Here is a 26,494-nt window from a genome sequence, read left to right as displayed (position 1 = left end):
AGCAGCTGCTGGCAGGGACAGCTCCAGGCAGCAGAGCCCTGGGCAGGGAGTGGGGGGCAAGAGCCCCCAAAGCCCTGGGGGAGGGGGCATTCAGGCAACTCTGGGGGCCCTTCCCTGCAGCTCTGCTGGGCACTGTGTGCTGGGCCATAGAAATGAGGATTCCTGAAATGGAAAAGAAACTTCCAGGTGTGATGGTAAAAATGGAAAACACAGGTACAATTATTCTAAGGACAGACTAAGCTTCTGCTCTGCAGCACCAGCTCTTCTGAGTCATTTCAGTAGAGATGGAACTTTTGTATTCAAGGTCTGTTACATCTGACATTCCTTGTATGAGAGCTCTACCAAAAAAATTCCATGTCCCAGTACAGCAGAGCAAACCTGACTCCTTGGCAGTACATTTGGTGACATGTGACACATTGATTTCTTTTAGAAATGGAGTTGCTCTTTCACAGAGGTCTGTCTTAACCATTCGCTGTCCTTTCCTTTTTTGAACAGACCCTGTCCTAAGAAGCAGCAAATGCCCAACAGCAGCTCCCTCACCCAGTTCCTCCTCCTGGCATTCTCAGACAGGAGGGAGCTGCAGCTCCTGCACTTCTGGCTCTTCCTGGCCATCTCCCTGGCTGCCCTCCTGGCCAACGGCCTCATCCTCAGCGCCGTAGCCTGTGACCACCACCTGCACACCCCCATGGGCTTCTTCCTGCTCAACCTCTCCCTCACAGACCTGGGCTGCATCTGCACCACTGTCCCCAAAGCCATGCACAATTCCCTCTGGGACACCACAACCATCTCCTACAAGGGATGTGCTGCACAAGTCTTTTTACTTTTCTTTTTCATTTCAACAGAGTTTTCCCTCCTCACCATCATGTGCTACGACCGCTACGTTGCCATCTGCAAACCCCTGCACTACGGGACCCTCCTGGGCAGCAGAGCTTGTGCCCACATGGCAGCAGCTGCCTGGACCACTGGCTTTCTCAATGCTCTGCTGCACACAACCAATACATTTTCCCTGCCCCTGTGCCAGGGCAATGCCCTGGACCAGTTCTTCTGTGAAATCCCACACATCCTCAAGCTCTCCTGCTCACACTCTTACATCAGGGAACTCGGGCTTCTCTTGTTTTCCATCTCTTTAGTATTTGGTTGTTTCATTTTCATTGTTTTCTCCTATGTGCAGATCTTCAGGGCTGTGCTGAGGATCCCCTCTCAGCAGGGACAGCACAAAGCCTTTTCCACGTGCCTCCCTCACCTGGCTGTGCTCTCCCTGTTCATCAGCACTGGCACATTTGCCTACCTGAAGCCCCCCTCCATCTCCTCCCCATCCCTGGATCTGGTGGTGTCAGTTCTATACTCGGTGGTGCCTCCATCACTGAACCCCCTCATCTACAGCCTCAGGAACCAGGAGCTCAAGGATGCCCTGAGGAAAATGATGACTGGATGCTTTTCAGGAGCAATAAAGTGCCTGTTTTCTGGTGTGTAGCATTCAGAATGGGACTCCTTAATGACCCAACCTTCCTGCTCAGGTTTTTTGTGGAGGTCATCAGGTTCTTCTGGCAATAATTTTCTGTGCAATGTTATATTATTATGCATCTGCTTTCTAATTTAGTGTCTACACATTCAATTTGACCCGGACATGTATAAATGATGAATTGTGCTCTCTGACTATTTAAACAAAATAAAGGACCCTGCAGTGCCTTCTTTGTCCAAGACCCTTCTTCTCAGATGTTCCTAAAGGACAGCACACTGCAGGACAGGGTGTATTTGCAAACAGGATGGGGACAATAATCCCAGCCCAGCAGCACTGCCAGGGAGCAGCAGAGCTTGGTCTTTCCAGAGCTGCTCTCTTGCCACTTCCACACTGTCCTCCTGAGCCCCTTTCTCACTGTAAGGCCTGAGTGCTCTCTGAGCACAGTCCTGGGGGCTGGAAGTCCTTGGAGCACAGGCAGGGACAGGCCCTGGGAACTTGTGAAGCAGAGCTGGGCTCCCTTCCAGCACATCCAGGATGCTGTGGGAACTTCTGAGGCCACTGCATGGACTGGGTCACTTCTCCTGTGACCTTGCTCCAGGGCTGGAACTCTCCTGCAGTGTCCCCATGACACTCCTGCTCTCTGCTTTCCAGGTTTCATTTTTAGATCCAGTCTTCCCCTCCTGTTCCCAGGGACATCCTGTGAGTGCTTCAGAGCTGCCATCCTGGGGCAGCTCCTGCCCAGCGTGGGCAGGCACAAGGTCTCTCCACCTGCTCCTCTCACCTCCCCAGTGCCACTGTTTTCTGCAACCTCCTCATCCTTGCCCAGCACAGCCCTCCTGGCACAGTTGGACACAGCCCTTGTTCTACCCCCTCCTCAGGCACCTGCCCAACCCCCTCAGCTCCAGCCTGATGGCCAGAAACCTTCAGGGCAGGGAGGCACCAGGGAAAATGCTGAGGGAACCTTTCAGCTGCACTCAAATCCAATTGGAGGGGTTGGTCTGGAGGAAGAAATCCCTTCTCATTGTCCAGAACTACCAGGACAGCTTGTGTTGTGTCCTGGGCACTCCTCTCAAAATGTGGGATATAGAAAAGGTTTTGATATCAGTGATACTGAGAAGGCTGGGCAGTGTCACTGGGAGACCTCTCCCAAACCCTTGGAAAGGCCAGAGCCATCCCAGAGCTTCCTGGGGCCTTGGCAAAGGCAGACATGGAACCAGTCTGCAAGCAGGGCAGCAAGGAGGGTTGGCAGAGTTCCAGACTGCTCAGGCTCAGCAGGGAAGGGGATAGGGCAAGTCCTCCTGCAGCCATTCCAAGGCATGGGAAGGACAAGGCAGGGATTGCAGAACCCCTGTGGGAGGGAATAGAAGGGGATGTTGTGTGCCCAGACTTTATCAAGGCCCTTGACATGGTGTCCTGTGCTCTCCTTATGGCCAGACTGGTGAGAGCTGGACTGAAGCAGTGGAAGATGTGGTGGGTGGGAAGTTGGCTGAATGAAGAGGGTCAAATAAAATCCATGATACAAAGTCCTCTTGGCAACAACTTCCCGGTGAAATCCCTCAGTGACCAGCCCTTGAACACCACTAGAGAACATCTTTATTATCTCTCTGTACATTGGGACAAAATGTATTTTCATGTCTTTCGTGGATGATTCCAAATTTCAGGGAGCCCTTGAGCAACCTGTCCTGGTTTAAAGACACATATTGGGGTGGGAACTCCAATAAAATGAATTCATTCTTCTTTTATTCCCCACCAGTACAGGGAGACAAAGTACAAGGAAGTATAAATGAAAAAATAAGAGTTTACTGACAAGAAATATAGCAGCAAAACAAGCAATACCAACAAAACAGTTCAAAGCAACAGCAGAGAGAAAAATTGTCTCCTCTCTCTGCTCCTGCCCCAACTCTTTTTTGTAAACAGATAAAACCAGGGATCAACACATGCTTCCCTTCCCCCTTTTCTCCCTAAATCAACAAAGAACAAAAATTAAACCAGTGGAAAGAGGGGTAAAGCAAAATCTGGGAAACTCTCTGGTCTGAGATCAGTTGTGCTGCCCAAGAACACGCTGACTCCAGAGGTGTCCAAGCAGGGCAGAGCCGGCGACTCCGGTCCGTGCGGCGGCGGGGGGGAGGCAGCGGCTCTGCTTGATTCCATGGAGTTCTGGGCAGGCACAGTGGTCCCTTGGTTCTGAGATGTTTCAGAGTTCCTTCTGTTCCAAAGAGCTCCCACATGTCACAATGGTCCCTTGGTTCCATGAGATTCCACAGTGTCCCTGCATTCCTTTGGTTCCATGAGGCCCTGCAGTGTCACGGTGCCACTTGATTCCGTGACATTACAAAGAATCAGAATGGCCCCTTGATTTAAGGCCAACTGCACATGGGGCTGCCTTGGGAGGAGTGTGGGCACCCAGACAAGGGAGTTGTCACCTCCCTGGACTCAGCCCTGGGGTCATCATATCGGGACTGGTCTGTCTGTCTGTGAGGTTCCCCATTCTGGAGGAATGAGGAAGAACTGGAGAGAGTCTAGAGGAGATCTGACAGGATGGAGCTTTTCTCTGTATTGGAAATAGAATGAAATCTCCACAAAGAGTAGCACTGAAGGTTCAGACTGAAGGTGAGGAAAAAGAAATGTAACTCAACAGAGACCCTTGTGCTGCAAGAGGTCACCCAGAGGGAGTCAGGATCAGCCCATGGCTTTGTGTTCCAGGGAACAGCCAGAGCTGGTGCAGAGACATCAGGGAGGGTCTAGAAATGCTGCTGGGAGGGGGTGGGAAAGCAGGAGGGGTGTGTGCAGCCTGCAAGGCCAGAGCAGCAGCAGGGCCAGGGCAGGACAGCCTGCAGGAGAGATGGCCAAGGGCTCTGGCAGGGCTGCAAGGCCCAAAGGCACCCAGGCCTTTGTCCCCTTGCCTCTGGCAGCTGCCTCTGCCACTCAGGCCACCACAAGCAACTTGCCTGGCAGGTTCTGCACTTGGGTTCTGCCTCGCCCCTCCCTCAGGAGCCTGGCAGGGGTTGCCCAGTTTGGGCCTTTGTTGTTCCTCCCCCTGCCATCCCAGTGCCCCCCAAACAGCCCTGAGCCAGCCGGGAGGGACAGGATCTGCTGGGCCAGGGCCTGGGGCTCAGCCCTTGGCCTTTGTGCTCCACAAAACCAAGGCAGGCTTTGCTCAGCATTGCAGGGGCCTGCCCAGAGCCTTTGTCTGCCTGCACTCCTGGCCTCCAAGGAGCTGCTCCAAGGAGTCCCTGGGGAGGCTTTGGCAGTGCCTGCCCTCAGTGGGGCCCAGCAATGCTTCAAGGCACTTGGACTTTGGCTTCTGACTTCTTCAGCAGCTGCTTCAATCTTCTCTCAGTACCTCAGGATCATGGGCTGGGCTGCAAACACACTGTGGGGCTCATTAAAATGCAGAAATCCCTCAGGATCTCTTTGTCTTCCTTTAATTGTCTTCAAGGCAATTTCAAAACAAGTCTTCAAAGTTTGTACTTTTTTTGTTTTAATTCAAGGATGGATATTTTTTAGTTCAGAGAAGAGGTGATAGAGGTGTTCTCCAAGTGATCTTGATGCTGAGTGTCTCCTCAGGAGATCCAGACTGACCCTGGATGATCATCCTTGCCCCTCACCCCCCAGCCTCACCAGTTCTGACATGGCCCATCTTGGACTGACAGCTGATGCAACTCCAAACACACTGTGGGATCCATTAAAACACTGAAAAACAATTTATTTTTCTTTCTTTAATTGTCTTCAAGACGTCAACAACAAATTGGAGTTGTCTTGTACTTTAGCTAAGGAGGAAGATTTTAAAGTGGAAGTAATGAAAAATATATATATTTTTATGAAAGGGAATGATTTACACATAGCTTTGTGATGCAAGAAGGTCAGGGTGAAAAGGATTTAGACACAAAGATAAGGGGGCAAAAGAGTTTTGAAGCACTTAATCATTGACCAAGTGAGCAGTTTTCAAGTGATTCAATAGCATTTGCCACAATTTTAACAGTGACTGAATTATAGATTCACAACAACAACATTCACACCACAGTCAATTCACACCCACACCCAGGCAGAGATGTGTGGACACATCAAGAGCTGGGCGTGGAAAGGTCCCTCTCCCAAATTCTCCTGTTGTCAGGGAAACACTCCCCCAAATCCCTTTGTGTTTCCCAACAGACAAGGGTCACAGTTGGAGGAGTGTTTGTGGAGGGGGATCAGAATTGTCCTGGGCATCAGGGAGGGTCTTTGGAGTGTTGCAAACTGGAGGGTTCCCGAGCTGGGAGAGGCTGCCAGAGGTGTCCCCCTGAGAGGGAGGTGCTGGGGAGCTGCCAGGGCCTCCCTCAGCCCCGCTGGTTGTGGGCTCCCAAGGGGACTGGCTTCAGTGATCTGCTGAATTTCCATCCTGGTGTCAGGAATGACTGGAGTTTCCAAAATATTTGGGAATTGTATCCAAACTGTTCCATTTGGGCTACAATTCAGGCAGGGAATATTCCAAGGCTTTCAGGGAATGACTGATTATCCTGTGTTCCCCAGCTGTTCCACTCCGGATTGTTCCCACCTTTATGATCCAGGAGCACCTGGTCCAGTCCAGGGACACTTCACCACACCCCTGGTCCAGTCCAGGGGCTCTTCATTGCTCAGCTGGTTTGGTCAGGGTTTGTCAGGAGCTCCTGAGATCATCAACCAGACCTGAGGACAATGGGGGGAGGATGCACCACCACAGAGGCTTCTAACAAAGATGGGGACAAACTTTTTGTAGGGACATCCCTGATCAGTCTCCAAGGTGTTTGCAGATGAAACCATTGTGCTCATAGTCTAAGATAGTCACAGTCATATGTTTTACCAAGGCCTGTATTGGCAGAATATGGGGCAATGGATTTAAACTGGAATAGGGGAGCTTTCTATTGGATAATAGGAGGAAATATTTGCCAATGGGTCTGACAAGAACTGCAACAGGTTCCCAGAGAAGAGGATGTCCCATCCCATCCCTTGGATTTGTCCAAGGTCAGGAACTTTGAGCAGCCTAAATTAGTGAAGATGTCACTGTCTATGTGCAGGAGTTTGGACCACATGAGCTTTTATATCCCTTCCAAGCCAAACCATTCTGTGATTCTTTGAGTCTAATATCCCAAACTCCTACTCCAAAGAATTTCCATGTTGAGGGCATGAATTACCATGTTTTTGAAGAAGCCATTCTAAGCCCAAAAGGTAACAAATTAATTCAAAGGAAGTTCCAAGGTTTCAAAGGAAGTTCCAAGGTATCTGTATGAAACTTTAAGCAAGTGGGTCAATGGCAGAACCTCTCAGGGTGACCTTGCAGCTGAGGATGGGGGATTTGGCCTCGGGGTCTAAAACTAATGATGGGCATTCAGAAAGGGGATTTGGGGACTGGGCAAGACTTGTCATGGGGTGTCTAGGAAAGAACCAAAGCAAGGGTAGGATCACAATGGTTACTGGAGGAACAAGCATGAGAAAACAGAGAGAAAAGAGAATGGAAAAGCTGGTCCTGTTAAACAGGAGGCTGGTCAAGACACGTCCCTGGCTGTACCTTGCAAGTGATCCCCACAGATCTTCTTAAGAACTCCATTGCCAAGAAGTTTCTGTGGGGAGGGACCTCTCTGCTCCTGGCACAGGTTGTGGCCCAAGTTCCAGTCACTGCAGCTGGAGCCACAACTAGTCAGATCTTGTGTTCTTTGGGGGGCCAGACTCTGCCCAGACTGGGGTGTGTGTGTTGGAAGCACAAAAGAGTGAAGCAAATGCAAAGCTAAACACCCAATGTAGGCTGACTTTGTCCCTAAGTGGGGGCTGAGAATTGGACACAACATGTGCAGGGACAGATGGAGGGGTTTGTCCCCCTGGCCCTGCCCAGAAGGGACACCTTTCAGGAAGGGTTGTGGCCTTGGCTGTGCTGAGGGTTGCCCCGGGCAATGCAGCTTGGGATTGCAGTGGCACTGTCAGGGCTCTGCAGAGCTACATCACAGCTCCCTGTGACATCACACCTCCACTGTGTTATCACATCTGCCCTATGGTGTCACATCCATCATATGACATCACACCTCTCCCATGATATCATATCATCCCTGTGTCGTCCTGTCCTCCTGTGACATCACATCATCCCTGTGGCATCACATCTCCCCTGTGACATCACACCTCCCTGTGGGAAATGACTGGATGGTAGACCTTGAATTTGAGCAGTTGCAGCTCTGAAGTTGCAGAGGAATGTAAACAACTCTAAGGAAATATTTACTGCAATGCTGGACAGAACAAACGTAATGCAGCCGAGACCAAAGGTCACCAATCCAAATGTGTGTAGTATCACCAATGAAAGTATGTACAGTGCCTTCTGTGTTACCAATGAAAGTATGTACAGTGTTTTATGTTTGAGACTTTTAACCAATTATGTTGTAGCACGATAGTATACAAAGAGTATAAAAGAAACCTTTGAGAGCAATAAAGTAGCCATGTGTCTTTCCCTGCCATCTGAGTGCATTCTTGGCTGTCGTCAATTGGTGAACCCTGATATGATTTATTGCACAGAAGATTTACTGCAAGGAGAATTCCTTGGAAAGACTGCAGACTTTAGAGTGGTGATAGAGAAGATTTATTGCAGAAGATTTGCAGCAGACCTTAGAGCGGTAGCGAAGGGATTTATCACCGTGGAACTGAGAGCGGTGACTGTGGACCTCAGAGTAGTGAGGATGGAACCCAAATGTAGCATTTGTTGGCAGACCTCAGAGCCGAAAAATAAGTCAAGACTTACAGACTCCTGGAAAGAAGGTGAGCCATTGGGGAATAAATAATGGAAGCACAAATATCCATGGAGGAGGAATCTGTTGGTACAGTGCTAACAGAGATACTAGAGAAGCACGGTGTGAAATATCAGAAATGTGTGCTCTGCACCTTATATAGTTGGTGCAAAAGAAATGGGGTAGATGCTCAGTCAGCATTTGGTACAGACATTTGGGACTCTGCAGGAAGAGTGCTTTTTAATGCAGCCACTGAGTCTCTTAAGCAGGCTGCCAGCATCCTGAAACTGTGGTGAACTGTCTTTAAAACTTCAAAAGATCATGCTTCTAAAAAATCACCACCCTTCAAGCCAGAAAATAAAAGAAAAACCTAGCAAATCACCCTCGGAGACAGTAAAAACAGAAAGGCCACCCCTCCTCGCCGCTGATAGGAGACTTTTCGGCCGTGCAGTCGCCCTGCTGGAAGGGGTAGCACATCGCTGCCCAGCGGGCACTGCACCGATCGAACAGTGCGAGTTCCAATCGTGGCCGCTGCCCCCCCGCGCGGAGTTGAGGTGCAGACGAACACCAGAGAGCCACTACGGCTGCTGGAGAATCCTAAGGGCGTGGCGGAGCAGAGCTGGCAGCGCCGCACGGGTAGGGTCGGAGTGCCCGGGAGCCGGCGAGAGGACAGCCCGGCAGCAGCAATGCAAGAAAAACCAGGAACGGAGTAGCCCCAGAGGGAAACAAGAACAGAGCAACCCCGAAAAAGTGCCACTTGTCGTTGGCAGGAGAGGCAGGATAGAGAACTGCCCGCCCGTATCTCTGTTAACTCTCGTGTTAATTGCGTTGTGTGTCCAATGTCGCCGTGAGCTCACGGTGTTGCTAACGGTACCGTGCTAGCGTGTGTGTGTGTGGAGAAGCGACCGTAAGTTTGTAAGTCACTGTTAAACCCCAGAGATGAGAGTCCGGGAGACTCTCCTCCCGTTAGAGCGTCTCAGGTGAACACAAGAGCATAGAAATTCACTTTAGGGTTATTCAAAGTGCTGCCCGAGCCCGGCGTGCCGGGGGAAGGCAGCGCCGGCAGCCACGGCAGGAGGCGGCGGAGCGGCGGAGGGGCCGGGAAATGAGGCTTTGTACAAAAGTTTTAGTGAAACGCCTTCTTGATTGTATTGTACCCCTATAAAAACCTTCTGCCAAAATGTTGTATTCAGAAAAAAAAAAAAAAGGCAGGGTTTTGACAAAAAGGATAAAAAGCCCTCTTGCAAAACTTTGCCTTAGCAGAGAAAGAGATAAGGTGTTAGTAGCTCACACAATAGAGATAGTTTGTTGCCTAGGAACCGAGTGAGAGGCTTAAACCTCCTCTGGCCGAACTCAAAAAAGTTTAAATTACCAGTTTCTCGGGGCTGGGGAGGGGTGTGGTAGAACCCTCCTGCTTTCTAAAAACTACAACTTTGCAAATAAGATAAATGGAAAGCCAGCAGGCTGAGGATTTCCTTAACTCTTAGATAAAACACCTTTCTATCTCCCTGTTATAAACTGAGAAGTGACCTTGACAGTGGAGTGACCCTGTCAGGTTCTGTGTGTACTTTGCTCAGGGTTTCTCTAGACCCTCAGTCTGCAGGAGTAGGGGAACTGTCTTCTTGAAGCACCCCCACAGCTGGTGCTGTGAATACAAGTGGTTAAAGCCAAAGGCCTTACCCTGGGTTGGCATTATGCTGATCACATCTTTAGAATTGTGTTTAAAAAGTTTACTCAGCTGATTTTTACATGATCTTACAACTAGTTATTTGCTCTCCTTTGTGCTGCTTATGTTGTGAATTTTGTTCTCTTACCAGAATTTCATAGACAAAACCACCTAAAAATACAAGCAGATAATATGGATCACACCTAAAGAACCAGCTGCAAGCTGGAATCTGGCCTTCTCCATCCTTGATTATAATTTTGGAAAAAGAGAGAAAACAAAACTAAATCTTTAATTTGATCCCAAGTGCAAAAAATGTATAGTCTGTATTGAAAAGACCTGAGATGCACCCGATGTTGTAATTAATATGACTAACAATACCTTTATTATGCCTTCAAGTGACCCTTATTCGTTTAGTTATATCACAAATCAAAAAGTATTCACTCTCAATCTATCATTAGTAATTCTCATGAATAAGAGGAGCCAATCTGTGGCTCTGGTGAGCCAAGCCCGAGACTGAGAAGATGATGCAGAACACAGTAAATGAGAGAAACTGTTCTAATTGCTTTTGTCATCTTTGTATTGATCAGAGCAATAACTACAGCCATGCATTAGCCATTCAATGCAGGCCATGCATCTTGAAGAACAAAATGCATTGTTTTTTCTTTCTTATATAGCAGGCCTCTTGCCCTAATAGATCCCTGAATCTACTATTCCAGAGTTAAGAAAGTCTCTGTCACCAACAATGTGTTTTGACTTATTCTTTTTGTATGTGGTGTTGTATTGCTGGTGGGTGAGGATCAGAGTTAGAGTCAAAACTTGCATTTTTCTCCAGTATAGAGGGTTATAACATAATTGAATTTGTATTATGAATTTAGCTAAAATTTGAAAAACAAACTCAAAATTCTATATCATATCCAGACTGGAAAGGCTTTGAAAGGGTGGATTGCTTGTATAGTTTGAATAGTGCTGTCAGGTTGCCAGACAATACCATAGTTATTGATATTATGTTTTATTGTCTTTCATGAAGATGGGTGTTGTTTATATATGTTTTGTCCCAGTGGTTTTATAGCAAGTGGCAAGGAATGTTTTGAATCTCTCTCTCTCCTCTCTAACTACTGCAACATATGAAGGAAACCTCTTAGTTTACGAGTCCACACAAGATTATAAATAACAGTGCATGGGGTGCTGGGCCTCACAGAAGAAGGGCCCTGTGCTGAAAAGCAAAGAAAGTGGCCAGTCCCCCCAGAGGCCCCAGCTCACATCATGCCTGCAATCTTTTAATAGACTGCTAACTTCATAGCATGATGGTTGGTTTAAGTTGTTTGAATGTTTTGTCTGACTTGTGCATTGCTTTACTGAATGCCTTAGTTGAGTGAATTTTGATCATGCCCTGGATATATTTCTTTATGCTCTTAATGCTCTTGGGTTCTTCACAGCACACAAGCCTTGACCATTTAACACAAGCAGTGACAGTGCCTGGTGCCTGATTGTATTGCACTACCTGCTTTGTCCTACATGATTCTCTACAGCCTTTTATTAGTAACTGACAGCCAGTCACTTCGTGCTATAGAACCTAAATTCCTCTCATACAGCCAAGTTACAAAAATTCTGAAATTTGAAATTCTTTTGCGAAAATTGTTTAATAGTCCAGGCTCTACTTTGCAGAAATTCTATAGGTTCATTCTGTGCTCCGGATCTGTGAGATTGAGCACTCCTATTCATCTGTTCCAACTTGGAGACTAAGTCTACGTTCAACAGTAGGATGCTGACCCCCTGTGTGCTGACTGCAAAGAGATTATGATTACTTACAGCCACAGTATAGCATGCAAGTGCCCCTGGCTGACCCAATGATGCAGGAACAGCTGGAACCTATTCCGATCTCTTCACTGAAGATGGATATGATTACAAAGAGATTATTGTCTACACTTTTACTATTAGTCCTTTGTTGTGGATATTTTATGTTGTTTTCTTTGTTTTTCATCAATATGCTGCTTAAGTTGTTCAACAATGGCATGGTCCAACCACAGACCATGCAGTGGGAATGTATTTGTGCTTAATTGGATAATGCAAGCGCTGATAGATGGGAACTTCGTCCCTGACACAATCATCTTGTATAACTTGAGATTAATTGGTATTTTGAATCTAGTTGACAACCCTCCAAAAACATTTGACAGAAACAGTGAAAAAGAAGATGATGTTAAGACAGACCCCCGAGATACAGCACACCATAGGCAACTTATATAAAAACCTGTAGGACACTAAGCTCACAGTCAACAAAGCAAGGCTTTTTATTCATGTAACAACTAACCTAACAGTTTAATTTCAGTACAAAAAAAAAAAAAAAAAGAGGAAGGGGAGGGAGTGAGGAAACACAGGTTCATGAGATGGTCCTACTAACTGTTTTTTTGAAGTTGTTTATCTAAACAGCCAAAATTGTTTTAAGATGCGTACATGAAAGTGGTGGAGAAGTAGAGCTTTTGAAATTTTTGTAGTGACTACTGACAAGTTCTCTTTGAAGTCCAAAAGCCCATTTGCATAGAAAAGTGTGTGTTTTGCTTTTATATAGGAGTATATATTTATCTTTAAATTATAAGAATGTTTGTATGTATTTGGGTTTTGAATTGAACGTAGCAGAAATCTGTTTATGTTTTCCAAGTTATACTTTCATATAAACAAGAAATACATAATTAGATCTTACTCACCTGAGGGCAAAAAACAAGAATGGTAATTTCACAGCTCACAACCAGAAAACAAGGTAAAATACAACTCAAAAGTATGTTTGTGTGAGAGCATGAAGTGATGGCCATCACGCATGAAAGTTGTGTGAATGTATGCATGTGAATGTATGAATATATGATTATTAATATATTCTGGTTTTGCTCACAAATGCATAAACTATATTACCTCACATATGCATAAGCACCTTTAGATAAAAAATAAGAGGCACATAACCCTGAGTTAAATGAAGTTTCGTTTGCAGAATAAGTTTTGTGTATTTTATTATGTGTCCCCTGTTTGATATCTTGTGTTCAACGAGTGATTGGTCAGAATTTCTCCCAAGCTTTATTTTTCAATTTAAAAACAAAAAGGAGGAATTGTGGGAAATGACTGGATGGTAGGCCTTGAATTTGAGCAGTTGCAGCCCTGAAGTTGCAGAGGAATGTAAACAACTCTAAGGAAATATTTACTGCAATGCTGGACAGAACAAACGTAATGCAGCTGAGACCCAATCTGAGTGCATTCTTGGTCATTGTCACCTCCCCATGACATCACAGCTGCCCTGTGACATCACATCCTTCCTGTGACATCACATCTCTCCTGTGATCTCATATCATCCCTGTAACATCCTGTGCTCGACTGTGACATCACAGCAGCCCTGTGACTTCACATCTCCCCTATGGTGACACATCCATCATATGACATCATACCATTTCTGTGACATCACACTTCCCATGTGACATCACAGCTCCCCTGCGACATCACATCTTTCCTGTGTCATCACATCTCCCTCATGATGTCACAGTCATCATATGACATCACATCTCTCCTGTGATATCATATAATCCCTGTGACGTCACATCCTCCCCTGTGACATCACAGCTCTCATGTGACATCACATCTCCCCATGACATCACGTCTTCCCTGTGACATCACAGCTCCCCTATGATGTCACAACCATCATATGACATCACACCTCTTCCGTGAAATCATAACATCTCTGTGATGTCACATCCTCTCCTGTGACATCACAACTCCCCTATGACATCACAACCATCATATGACATCACACCTCTCCTTTGATATCGTCCAATTCCTGTGACATCACATCCTCCCCTCTGACATCACATCCTCCCCCTGACATCACATCCTTCCTGTGACATCCCATCCTCCCTATGATGTCACATCCATCATATGACATCACATCCTTTCTGTGACATCACATCTCTATGACTTCACATCCATCATATGATATCACACCTCCCCATGATATCACAGCTCCCCTGTGACATCACATCCAATGACATCCTGATCCATCCCAAGGTTGGGGGTGTGTGTGAGACAGGCAGAACCACAAATGCCTGCACAGCCCAGAGCAGTCAGTGTGGGGCTGTGCTTGCTGCTGCAGAGACCCCCAGGGAACAAACCCAGGCAGGAGTTTGGGGGGGGGGGTGTGTCCCTAAGGAGGACACTTGCCTTATTACTGCTTCTTATTTGTAATATCTTACAGATCTATCATACAACACCTAAGGATGGATTCTATAGAATATGTGCCATAGATATTTGGGTTGGGTCTGGCTGAGCTGCAGTTCAGTTCCCCACAGCAGCCCTCCCAGGGCTGGGCTTGGCATTGGCAGCTGGAAGGGGGTTGAGAACACCCCAGTGTTTTGGCCACTGCTGAGCACAGCACCAACACTGGGACATTCCTTCCTTAGCTGAGGGCAAGAGCCTGGCAGGGGACCCAAGTAGGCCAGCTGAGCCCAACTGACCCAAGGGACATTGCAGCCCATGGGAGGTCAGCTCAGCTCTAAAAGCTGAGGCCCGGAGCAGGAGGGGGGCATTCATTGTCTGATGGCTGCCTGCTGAGGAACCGTCCCGCGGACCCAAGCCCTGCTCCTGGGGAGTGGCCGACCATGGCTGCTCATGGGAAGCAGAGAACAAACCCTGTTAACTTCTGCTTTAAATAAACTGTCTTATCCCAACCCACGAGTTGTTGTTTTTTCCCACCTTACTCCCTCCCCTGTCCCACTGGGAAGGGGAGTGATAGAGCAACTGGGTGGGCACCTGGTGTCCAGCCAACGTCAACCCACCACACACCTGAACACTTCCAGAGACTCCACCACCTCCTTGGGCTACTTGTTCCAATGCCTGAACACTCTCTCAGGGGAAAAAGGGTTTTTGAATATCTAATCTAAGCCTCACCTGATGCACCTTAAGGCCATTTCCTCTCTTCCTGTCACTAAAGACTTTGCAGAAGAGACCGACCCCCACACCCACTAAAACCTCCTTTCAGGTCATTGCAGAGAGCAATGAGGTCCCCCCTGAGCCTCCCCTTCTCCACACTCAACCAGCCCAGTTCCCTCAGCTGTCCCTCAGCAGACATGTTTTCCAGAGCCTTCCCCAGCTCCGTTCCCTTCTCTGGACACGCTCCAGCCCCTCAAGGGCCTTTTGGCACTGAGGGCCCAGAACTGGACACAGCACTCCAGGTGGGGCCTCCCCAGTGCCCAGCACAGAGGGGCAATCAGTTCTCTGCTCCTGCTGGCCACACTCTTCTCCACAAAGGCCATGATGCCCTTGGCCTTCTTGCCCCCCTGGGCACACTCTGCCTCATATCCAGCCCCTGTCAAGCAGCACCCCCAAGTCCCTTCCTGCTGAGCAGCTCTCCAGCCCCTCTGCCCCCAGCCTGGAGCGTTCCAGGGGGTTGTTGGGACCCAAAGGCAGGCCCTGACACTTGACCTTATTGATCCAGCCTGTCCAGATCCCTCTGCAGAGCCTTCCTGCCCTCCAGCACATCCACACTCACACCCAACGTGGTGTTGTCCACGACTTTCCTGAGGGGGCACTCGATCCCCTGGCCCAGGTCACCCAGAACGATGTTAAACAGGAGCAGCCCCAACCTTGAACCCTTGGGAACCCCACTACTGCCCGGCCCCACCTGGATTTCCTTCCATTCCCCACCACTCCCTGGGCCATCAGACACTTTGTCACCCAGCAAACAGTTCCCCAGGGCAAGCCATGAGCAGCCAGTTTGTGCAGGAGATGCTGGGGGAGATGGTGCCAAAGGCTTTCTGGAATTCCACAGAGACACATCCCCAGCCTTTCCCTCAGCTGCTGAGCGGGTCCTTTGTCAGAGGAGATGAGGTTGGTCAAGCAGGACCTGCCTTTCCCAACCCCACACTGGCTGGGCCTGATCCCCTGGTTGTCCTGCCCCTGCCATGGGATGGCACTGAGGAGGATCTGCTGCATGGACTTCCCCGGTCCTGAGGCCAATGGGACAGGACAGGAGTTGCCCAGATGCTCCTTTTGGCCCTTCCTGGGGATGGGCATCCCACTTGCTTGTTACCAGTCAGCTGGACTTGTGCAGTTGTGCAGCACTGCTGGGGAATGAGTGAGAGTGGCTTGGCCAGCTCTTTCTCCAGCTCCCTCAGGACTCTTGGCTGCATCCCATGTGGGCCCAGGCACTTGGGGGGGTCTCACTGGCAGAGCAGGTCACTGACCATTTCCTCCTGCGTTGTGGGGGCTTCACTCAGCTCCCCATCACCAGCTTCAAGCCAAAGCCTGCCTGCAAGGTGTCCAAGGGGTCAGTTCTGCTGCCCCCTCCTTCCTTCCCCCACAATGGAAAACTCCCTCATTTTGGGTCCCTGTGCCCCAGACAGCTCCGACCACCACCTCACCCACCAGTCCCACAATCATGGAATGCTTTGGCTTGGCAGGGGCCTTCAAGAGCATCTCAACACCCTCAGAGGAAAGAATTCCTTCCTACTCTCTCTTCCAACCCTTCCCTCTATCCGTGTGAAGCCACTGCCCCTTGTCCTGTCACTCCAGGCCCTTGTCCAAAGTCTCTCTCCATCTTTCTTGTTGGCTCCCTTCAGGCACTGGAAGGACACAATTAGGTCACCCCAAAGCCTTCTCTTCTCCAGCCTCAACAATCCAAATTCTCTCAGCCTTTCCTCACAGCAGAGCTGTTCCATCCCTCTGATCCTCTTGCTGCTCCCCTCTGGACTCACTCCAACAGGTCCATGTCCTTCCTGTGCTGGAGCCCAGAGCTGGAGGCAGCTCTGCAGGGGTGACAACATTACAGCCATGTGTGTTCCAGCAAGGACACTGTGGAACCTCCTGGAGTAAAGGGGCCATTGTGACACTGCAGGGCCTTCTGGAGTCAAAGAAACCCTGGGACACTGTGGAATCTCATGGAATCAAGGGAGCACTGTCACCCTGGAAAAAACTCCTGGAATTCAGGGCCCATTGTGACACTGCAGCTCCCCATGGAACAAAAGGAACCCTGGGACGCTGCAGAAACTCATGGAACCAAGGGACCATTGGGACATTGAGGGGGATGATGGAATCAGGAGTCCATTGGGACAGTCCAGGGCCTCATGAAATCAAAGGAATTCTGGGACACTGTCCAACCTCCTGGAACCAAGGGTTCCTGCTGACATGTGTGTCCTCCTGGAACCAAGGGAGCCCGGAGATATTTCTGAACCTCCCAGAATCCAGGGGCCATTGGGACCCTGCAGAACCTCCTGCATTCAAGTGCTCCTTGTGAAACTGCAGGCTCTCCTGGAACCCAAGGATTCCTGGAACACTGCAGAGCTCACAGAACCAAGGGGCCACTGTCCCACTGCAGCTCCTTCTGAAGCACAAGGGACCCTGGGACAATGGGAAATCTCCTGCAATCCAAAGGGCATTTTGGGTCTGCAGGGCCTCATGGAACTAAAGGAACCTTTGGAGACTGTGGAAGCTCATGGAATCAAGGGGCTGTTATGGCATGTGGGGATTCCTTGAACCAAAGGAACCCTGAGAATTTCTGTGGGAACAAGTTAAGGCGGGTGCTGCTGCTGCCTGTTAATTCGAATCAACAAGGAGTGTTTCGGCCTTGACTGGTGTTTTCCATCCAGAGAGTGCTGTTTGCTAAAGTGGAAACCACTTGGAACGCTCTGCATGGTAGCCTGTGTTTTTCTCTGGTGGCTGAACACAGCCAGCACATGAGGGGAGGGGAATGTGTGGGATCAGGGCATTGCTTTGGGGTCATGCTGGGAATTCCAGTGGACTAAAAGACAAAGCCCAGGCGCTGTTTCCAAAGGAACCCCAATGAAAGGGGGACACCGGAAAGATGGGTGGACAAGTCCCGCAATGGAACTCTGTGTGTGCAGCCTCATTTTCTCCTTTAGTGCCCACAGGAGAGGGGGCAAACAGTGGGGGTTGGGACCCCAAAACTGTTCAGGGGGGAAATGGGGGATTGAGGGGACAATGGGAATATGGAAGGAACAGGGAGAAGGGTGGAAAAGGGGGGGTGGTCTGGTGGGTCGGATGGTCTCATGGGGGTCTTTGGGCACAGAGGAGTTGGGAAAGGGGGGTGGCCCCCCTGAGCTCCCAACTTCCTGTGGGGTGCTGGATCCAATCTCAGCCTTGGATTATGCCAACACTTTCAGTTTAGAGGAATTACAGAGGTGTAACTGAATCATTTTTGTCCTCCAGGTTAAATGATGGCAAATCAGATCTATTGAGAGAAATTAATTTATTTAGGGTTCCAAATGATCAGACAAAAGATCTTCATCAGAATTATTTACGGCACAACAGAAACACTAAAACTACCAGGAGAACGGCATAAGATAGGACAGTGCTCTACACTACAGCAATTGTTGAAGCAATTCTACCCAAGCTGGCACAAAACCTGTAATTCCTAATTACAGTTGGATGGAACTCCCCCAGATCAACATTCATGGAGAGAGATCTCTGCTCTCAACCTCCAGCAGTGACCTTGGGGGGTCCCCAGCCAAGGCAGAAATCTCCACACACCTCCCAAGAAGGGTTCTGTGAGAAGAAGCTGCCCCTGGGAAAGGGGACTGGTCCTTTGTGGTAAAAGGGATGGACTGACAGTCACTGCACTCCAGGGGTTGCCTCAGCATCAGGGGGTTCATTCGGGGTGGAAGCGGCAGCCAAAGCTCTTCCCGCAGTTGGGGCACTGGTAGGGCTTCTCTTACTGGTGGGTCCGTTGGTGTCTGGTCAAGTGAGAGCTGTGGGTGAAGCTCTTCCCACACTCCCCACACTTGTGGGGCCTCTCCCCGGTGTGGATGCGCCGGTGGGTGACGAGGGTGCAGTTCCGGTTGAAGCCCTTCCCGCAGTCGGTGCAGCGGAAGGGCCTCTCATCGGTGTGCGTCCACTCATGCAGGAGGAGATTGGAGCTGGTCGGAAACCTCTTCCCACATTGCAAGCACTTGTAGGGCCGTTCTCCAGAGTGGATGCGCTGGTGGGTGAGCAGGCCGGATTGCTGCCTGAAGCTCTTCCCACATTCCCCACACTTGTAGGGCCGTTCCCCACTGTGGATGCGCTGGTGTTGGATGAGGTTGGAGCTCTGCCTGAAGCTCTTCCCACATTCCCCACACTTGTAGGGCCATTCCCCAGTGTGCGTGTGCTGGTGGGTGAGGAGGTGGAAGCTCTTCCTGAAGCTCTTTCCACATTCCCCACATGTGTAGGGCAGTTCCCCAGAGTGGATGTGCTGGTGGGAAAGGAGGTGGGAGTTTCGGCTGAAGCTCTTCCCACATTCCTCACAAGAATAAGGCCGTTCCCCAGTGTGGATGCGCTTGTGGGTGCGGAGGTTGGAGCAGAAGCTGAAGCTCTTCCCACATTCCCTACACGTGTAGGGTCGTTCCCCCGTGTGGATCTGCTGGTGGGTGAGGAGGTGGGAGCTACAGCGGAAGCTCTTCCCACATTCCCCACACGGGTAGGGCCGTTCCCCAGTGTGGATGCGCTGGTGTTGGATCAAACCCGAGTTATCACTGAAGCTCTTCCCACATTCCCCACACCTGTAGGGCCGCTCCCCGGTGTGGATGTGCTGGTGTCTAATCAGGTTGGAGCTTTTCCTGAAGCTCTTCCCACATTCCAAGCACTGGAAGGGCTTCTCCCTGCTGGGAGGCTGATCAGGGACCACCAGGTCAGAGCTCCCCCTCAAGCTCAGGCCGCCTTCCCGGCACAGGCTGGCTCTTTCCTCCTCAGAGCACCCTGGGCTGGCTTTGGAGCCCCTCCTGCGGGGGGATCTCCGGCCCTTTTCCTCCCCGCTGCCTTCCTGCGCCGGGGAGCCCTTCAAAACGGCCTCTCCCACCAGGGTCTCACAGGGGGATTTGTCCTCCAGGCTCTCCCTCCTCAGCTCGGGGCCTGGGGCAGGAAGCAAGAAGGACAGGCAGGGGATTTGCCTCCGGCCCACAGGGAAGGCCAAGGACATCCCCCCAACTCCGGCCCCGGCAGGACGGCGGCGCCAGCGGGGTTGTCCTGCAGCCGGGGCCATGCTGGGCTGACAGAGCCAGCACAACACCCGCCCAAAGGGACACTGACTTCCTCCTCACCTGCCTGGGGGGCCCAAGGCATCTTCCTCTTCCTCGCAGCCTCCTCCTCCATCCGCCCAAGCTTTGGGAAGGACAAATCCTGATGGGGGGAAAACAAGGGCTGAGCACGTTGGCTTGGGGGTTCCTCCTAGAACTCACTGGGCGTCCTGTGTCAATAAAACACTCCAAAACACCAAGACTCAGACAATAGCAAGAAGACCCTGGCCCCCCCAAACTGCAAAACGTTACAGCTAAGTCAAAAAATACTCGAAACTATGAACATGCAGCGCAAAAAAATAATCCCAGAAATTCCTCCTCTCTGGTCTCTTCCCTCTGGGGTTCAGAGGGTCTCCCCTGACTGACCCTCTGACTCCTCTGGGGTGTTGGGGGTCCCAAGAGTCCCTTCTCCTCTGACTCTCACCTTCAGGGTGCCATATTCCCAGACATTCTCCCCTTCCACGTTTTCCACTTTGTTGTTCTGGGGATCCCAGGGGTCCCCACTGTCCAGGTTTCCCCTTCTCTATGCCCCACTTTTCAGGCTCCTAGGGGTCCCAGGGCTCCTCTCTCTCCGTGCTCCCCCCTCCAGGCTCCCGGGGGTCCCCCAGCTCCGCCATCTCCCCGCTCCGCCCTCCACACTCGGCAGCTCCCGGGCTCCACACCCACCCCCGGCACTCCCGGGGGGCCCCAAACCCGCTGTGTCCCCCCCGCCGGCACCGGGCTGACAATGGAGCCGGCGGGGCCTGACCCAGCAACACCAACCCCCACCCTGGGGGGGACCCACATCCCCCCACCCACCGCCGGGGCTCTGCCCCCAACCCAGACCGGCACCCCCAAAAAACACCTCCTGCCCACCCCCAAGAGCCACCAGAAGAGGAGAAGCAACAGCAGGAGAACAATCAACCCCCATCCCATGAGTGCCCAGGAAGGGGGAACTCCTCCCAAATATCCTGGGGGAGCACAGGGGGTCGTGACACACTCGGGCTGCCAGCACAGATTTCCCTGCAAAGTCTGCAGTGGGTCAAGCTCTGCAGAGGAGATTGTGCCACATGCATGGGATTGCAGAGGCTCCCTCGGGTCCCCAGCAGGAATCAGCAACCAGAAAGAGACACAAAAGGTCCCCCCTGAAGAGTTCTGGGGATGTGTCCTGTAGGGAGGGGACAGTGTCACCCCACCAGGGCAGGGTTGGCAAGTGGGAGGCTGCTCCAGGGCTCTGCAAGAGGCCTCATGCTCTGCTCGGCCCCAGCACTGGCTGATACCAACACCCCCGTTTGCCCCCGGCCCTGGGCAGCTCTGCTGCCACAGGCTGTGCCCTCACCGTGGCCCTGCAATGGCCCTGCCTGTCCCTCACCCGGGGCCCTGCCCGTGGCCCTGTCCCTTGGCTCTCTCTCTGCCAGCTCAGTGTGGGGCACACGGGCTGGGGGTCCCTCCCAAGCCCCCCGGGCAGCCAGCGTTGGCTGGGGGGATGTGAGGGCTGGGCCTGATCAGCACAGCCCCGGCCTCGTGCCCAGCGCCTCTTTCCTGACCCACACAAGAGCTTCCCGGCCCCCCCGGGCTCCCCTGCTGCTGCCTCTGCTCCTGGCCCTGCCTTTACTGCTCCCTTGGCTGGGGCAGCGGCTGCAGGGGGGGATGGCAGCAGCTTCAGCTCCACGGCACTTCCTGGGGGGAGCTCAGCCCGGGGGGACGGGCAGGGACCTGATGGGGATGGACAGGGGCCCAGCAGGGACAGCCAGGGCCTGCAGGGGAAGGCACAGGGACAACCTGGCCCCCCACACTGCCAGGGCTGTCTCTGCTCCTCCTTGCAGGCTCCGTGGCCAGGCACAGTTTGTGTTCCTGGGTGCCCACCATCTCAGCACTTGGAGACGCTCAAATCAGCGCCCGCAGCTCTGCAGCAAAGCCCCAGCTCACCTGGCACACAGGGGATGGACACAGCACCTGCTCAGGGATGGGCATTCACAGCTTTGTTTCTTCCCCACCACGGGGCTCTCCTTCCTCAGCAGCACCTCTGCCTTGCACTTATTCTCAGCCTCACCTCAGGGACAGCTCTGGGCTCACCTCCGCGCCACTTCTCAGCCTCACCTCAGGGCCTGGGCTCAAGGACAGGAACCTGCAGGGAGGGGACATCAGGTGCAAGCTGAGGGCTGCCTGCTTGCACTGGCCTCTGGGCTTCTTTCTCCTTCTACAACCATACCAGAACTTAGCCTGCTTTTCTAACCCCACACATTTACAGACTAACCTTGGAGATAGATATGGACAGACATCTCTATCACCCTGGGGATGGAGCCTCAAGCATGTGCTGCCACAGGAATGGCAATCACAGAATCACAGAATCAGCCACGTTGGAAAAGACCTCCGAGATCATCAAGTCCAACCCTGGATCCAAGCCCGCTGTGCTTCCCAGACCATGGCACTGAGGCCACATCCACTCTCACCTTCAACACCTCCAGGGACGCTGACTCCACCCCCTCCCTGCCCAGCCCATTCCAAGGCCTGATTACTCTCTTGGGAAGAAATTGCTTCCTAATATCCAACCTAAACCTCCCCTGGCACAGCTCCAGACCCAGCCCTCTTGTCCTGCTGCTGCTTCCTGGCAGAACAGCCCCAGCCCCACCTGGCTCCAACCTCCTGGCAGGGACTTGCAGACAGTCAGGAGGTCTCCCCTGAGCCTCCTCTTCTCCAGCCTCAACACCCCCAGCTCCCTCAGCCTCTCCTCATAGCAATTGTGCTCCAGAGCCCTCCTGCCTTCCAGCACATCAACACACCCCCAGCTGGGTGTCACCTGCACATTTGCTGATGAAATGCCTGATTCTGCAGGAGCTGCAGATGCTCAAGGGGCAGCAGGACCAAGTCAGGGGCCTGGGGGGCTTTGGGGTCCAGGAGGGTCCTGGGGGAGCTGGGAAGGGTCTTTGGGGATTGGGGGTACAAACCAGTACAGATCAGTGCAGACCAGTACAGACCAGTACAGACCAGTACCTCCTCACTGCTCCCCAGATCTCTCCTGGAGCTGGGCCATGTTGTCCTGGGACACCTGAACCCCCCCCAGTGCCCCCAGTACAGCCCACTGTGTTCCTGTCCCAGGGTGTGGGTGATCCCTCTTTGAGGGGGGTTGGAAAGGATTTGGGGGGACCTGGGGGGGTTGGATGGGGATGGGGGGGGGGGTTGGGGGACTTCGGGTGCATTTGGGGGAGTTAAAACAGGTTTTGGGGGCATTGGGGCATCAAAGGGATCTGTGGGGGGAGGCGATTTAAGGGAAAATGGAGGTTAAGGGACATTTTGGGGGGGTTAAAGAGGCCTGGAGGGGAGAGGAGGGGCTGCACCAAGATCAGGTGAGTCCTGAGACCCCCCCTGTTGTCCCCAAGAACTTCTTGGTGTCCCCAGTTCCTCCCTTGACACCTCGAGACCCCCCTGGTGTCTCCAATGTCCCCAGGGCCTCCCCATAGTGCCAATTCCCTTCTTGACACCCCCAATTCCACTGCCCCCAAACTTAACCCCACTGTCCCCAAACCCCATCCCTGATGTCCCCAACCCTCCATCTCACCCCAGGAGCCCCCCTAGACCCTCTGACCACAAAAACACCCCCCCACACTCACAGAAAGGCCAAGGGCATCTGGGGACATGTTGGGGACAACTTGGGGGCTTTGTGGGGCACTGGGTGGTTACTGGGAGATACTGGGACACACTGGGGGGAACCAGGGAGCACTGGGAGGGACTGGGAAGTTACTGGGGGATTACCAGGACACACGGGGAGACACTGGGAGGTTACTGGGCCATACTGGGGGTTACTGGGTGCTCACGGGAGGATCACTGGGTCATCCTGGGGGGCAGTGGGAGGTCACTGGGACACACTGGGTGGTCACTGAGGGGGTTACTGGGCCATACTGAGGGTCACTGGGCTATACTGGGGGCACTGAGATCCCCTTCGTCAGTTCTGCTCCCCCAGGACTTTTGGGGGCACCCCCAGGACCCCTCCCCTGGGGGCTGCGAGATCCCCTGAACCCCACTGCTGGGCTTTAGGGGACACCCGGGCCCCCCTTCCTTTGGGGTCTCTGTGTGCTGAGTTTTGGGTGTCTCTGGGGTTCGAGGGGGGAATTGGGATCCCCTTTCCCTGGGGTTGGTTTGCTGGGCTGGCAGAGGCGCTGTGGTGGGATGGGAAATGGCATCATAGGAGTTTTAGTTGGCCGTGGCCAGACAGGACTGACACGGAGACCCCCCAAAATCCAGGCAAAACCCCTGAAACCCCCTCAGAAATCCACCTTTGGACCCATCAAAACCTCCTCAAAACCACCCCAAATCCCCTCAGAGACCTCATCTTCCCCCCAGGACCCCCTAAACCCTCTCAGTGACCTGCAAAACCCACCTGGGACCCCCAAGCCCCTTCAGGGACCTCAAAAACCCCCTCAGAGACCCTCAAAACCGTCTGGGACTCCCAAAATCCCTCTAGAAACCCACAAAACTCCTTCAAAGACATCGCCCCCAAAGCCCCCAGGACCTCCCAATTCCCTCGGAGACTCCAAAACTCCCTCAGGGATTCCCAAACCTCTTCAGGGACCTTCAACCTCCCCCCTAAGTCCCCTCAGGACACCAAACCCCTTCAGAAACCCCCCCAAAACCTCCTCAGGGACCCCAAAACCACAGAACAGCAGAAAAGCTTTCTGTAAAGGAAGGGAGCAAAGAATCTGAGAAGGAGGAGACCAGGGAAAAACTGAAGCAAAGCAATAAAATCATCCTGCCCTTGCAGTTTTTCCTTCACCTTTTTTTTACTTTTCCTTTTTTTACGGTTCTTTTTTCCGTTGGGTGGTTTTGAATTTTTTTTCCGAGGGACTTTCTCAGGAATCGAATCACCCTTTCCGGGTTCTTGGGAGGCCTCCGGGCCCCGCGGCCCCCGAGAGGGTCCTCCGAACCTCCGAACCCCCCGCGCTAAACCCTCCCGAGCCCTCCAGCCTTTCCCCCCCCAGCCGCGCTCCCCGCAGCCCCCGAGGGGATCCCCAGACCCCGCTCTCCCGCACCCCCCGCCCGCACTCAGAGCTCACCGACCGACCCGCCGCCATCACCGATTCCCGGCAGCCAACGCGGCAGGGCCGGGGGCGGGGCTGCGGGGGCGTGGCCGCGCGCTGATTGGCTGCGGCGGCGTTCTCTGAGCGCGGTGCGCGCGCAGCCGGGACTCGGTGATGGCGGCGGGGCCTGCGGTTCGCTCTGAGCGCTGTGAGTCCCCCGGGGGGCTCGGGAGGGTTTAGCGGGGGGGTGCGGGGATAACCGAGGAGGTTTTGAGGGGTCCCTGAGGGAGTTCGGTGTCCTGAGGGGACTCAGGAGGTGGTGGAAGGTTCCTGAAGGGGTTTGGGGGTCTCTGAGGGGGTTTTGGTTTCTGAGGAGATTTGGGGGGTGCCAGGTCGGGTTTGGGGGTCTCTGAGGAGGTTTGGGGGTCCTGGCGGGACCTTTTAGGCAGTTTTGGGGTCTCTAGGGGGTTTACGGAGTCTTAGACGGTTTTGAGGGTCTCTGAGGGGGATTGGGGGTCCCTAAAGGAGACTGGGGAATCCCAGATGGGTTTTGCAGGTCACTGAGGGGGTTTAGAGGGTGCTGGGGAGGGATGAGGTGTCTGAGGGCATTTGAGGGGACCTTGAGAAGGTTTTCATGTGTCGAGGGGGGGATTTCAGGGGTTTTGAGGGCATTTTGGGGGGTCCCCTAAAGCCCAGCAGTGGGTTCAGGAGGTTCCCCAGCCCCAAAGAGGAGGAGTCCTAGGGATGCCCCCCAAAATCCGGGGGGGGGAAATGTACCACATCCGGGTAAGGGGATCCCTAGACCCCAGTATATCCCAGTGACTTTCCAGTGACCCCTTCAGTGACCACCCAGTGTGTCCCAGTGACCTCCCACTGCCCCCCAGGATGGCCCAGTGATCCTGCAGTGAGCACCCAGTAACCCCCAGTATGGCCCAGTAACCTCCCAGTGTCTCCCCGTGTGTCCTGGTAATCCCCCAGTAACTCCCCTGTCCCTCCCAGTGCCCTCCCAGCGTCCCTCAGTTCCCCCCAGTGTATCCCAGTATCCCCCAGTAATCACCCAGGGCCCTACAAAGCCCCCAACTCTCCCCAATGTTTCCCCAGATGCCCTTGGCCTTTCTATGAGTGTGTGTGGGGGTGTTTTTGTGGTCAGAGGGTCCAGGGGGGCTCCTGGGGTGAGATGGAGGGTTGGGGACATATGGAATGGCCTTGGAGACAGTGGAGAGGGGTTTGTGGACAGTGGAATTGGGGGTGCCTAGGGGGGAATTAGGGCTATGGGAAGTCCCTGGGAACATTGGAGACACCAGGGGGGTCTCAGGGTGTCAAGGGAGGAACTGGGGACACCAAGAGGGTCTTGGGGACACCAGGAGGGGTCTCAGGACTCACCTGATCTTGGTGCAGCCCCTCCTCTGCCCGCCCAGGCCTCATTAACCCCCCCCAAATGTCTCCTAACCCCCATTTTCCCTTTAATCCCCTCCTCCCATAGGTACCTCTGACCCCCCAATGTACCCAAGACGTCTTTTAACTTCCCTAAAGGCACTCAAAACCCCCAAATCCCCATCCAAACTCCTCAGATCCCCCCAAATCTCCCACAGCCCCCCCTCAAATCACTTCCA

General features: G+C 52.5%; 2 protein-coding genes across 2 annotated transcripts in view; one reads left to right on the top strand and one right to left on the bottom strand.

Moving 5' to 3' along the window:
* LOC127474810 (uncharacterized) overlaps nt 1-26,494 on the bottom strand; it is a 1,039,526-nt gene that overhangs the window by 529,162 nt on the left and 483,870 nt on the right. The window contains 1 exon segment of the mRNA XM_051796115.1: nt 18,553-19,476. Coding sequence (XP_051652075.1) covers nt 18,553-19,476 — 924 coding nt within the window.
* The window catches only part of LOC127474912 (zinc finger protein 239-like), a 93,429-nt gene that overhangs the window by 61,672 nt on the left and 5,263 nt on the right, over nt 1-26,494 (top strand). The window lies entirely within an intron of this gene.

The sequence above is a fragment of the Manacus candei genome, unplaced genomic scaffold (assembly GCF_025592945.1).
Source record: "Manacus candei isolate 608988 ecotype Guabito, Panama unplaced genomic scaffold, ASM2559294v1 h1tg000045l, whole genome shotgun sequence".
Classification (NCBI taxonomy): domain Eukaryota; kingdom Metazoa; phylum Chordata; class Aves; order Passeriformes; family Pipridae; genus Manacus; species Manacus candei.
The sequence above is the reverse complement of the archived record's forward strand: the minus strand, read 5'-3'. Positions and strand labels throughout refer to the sequence as shown.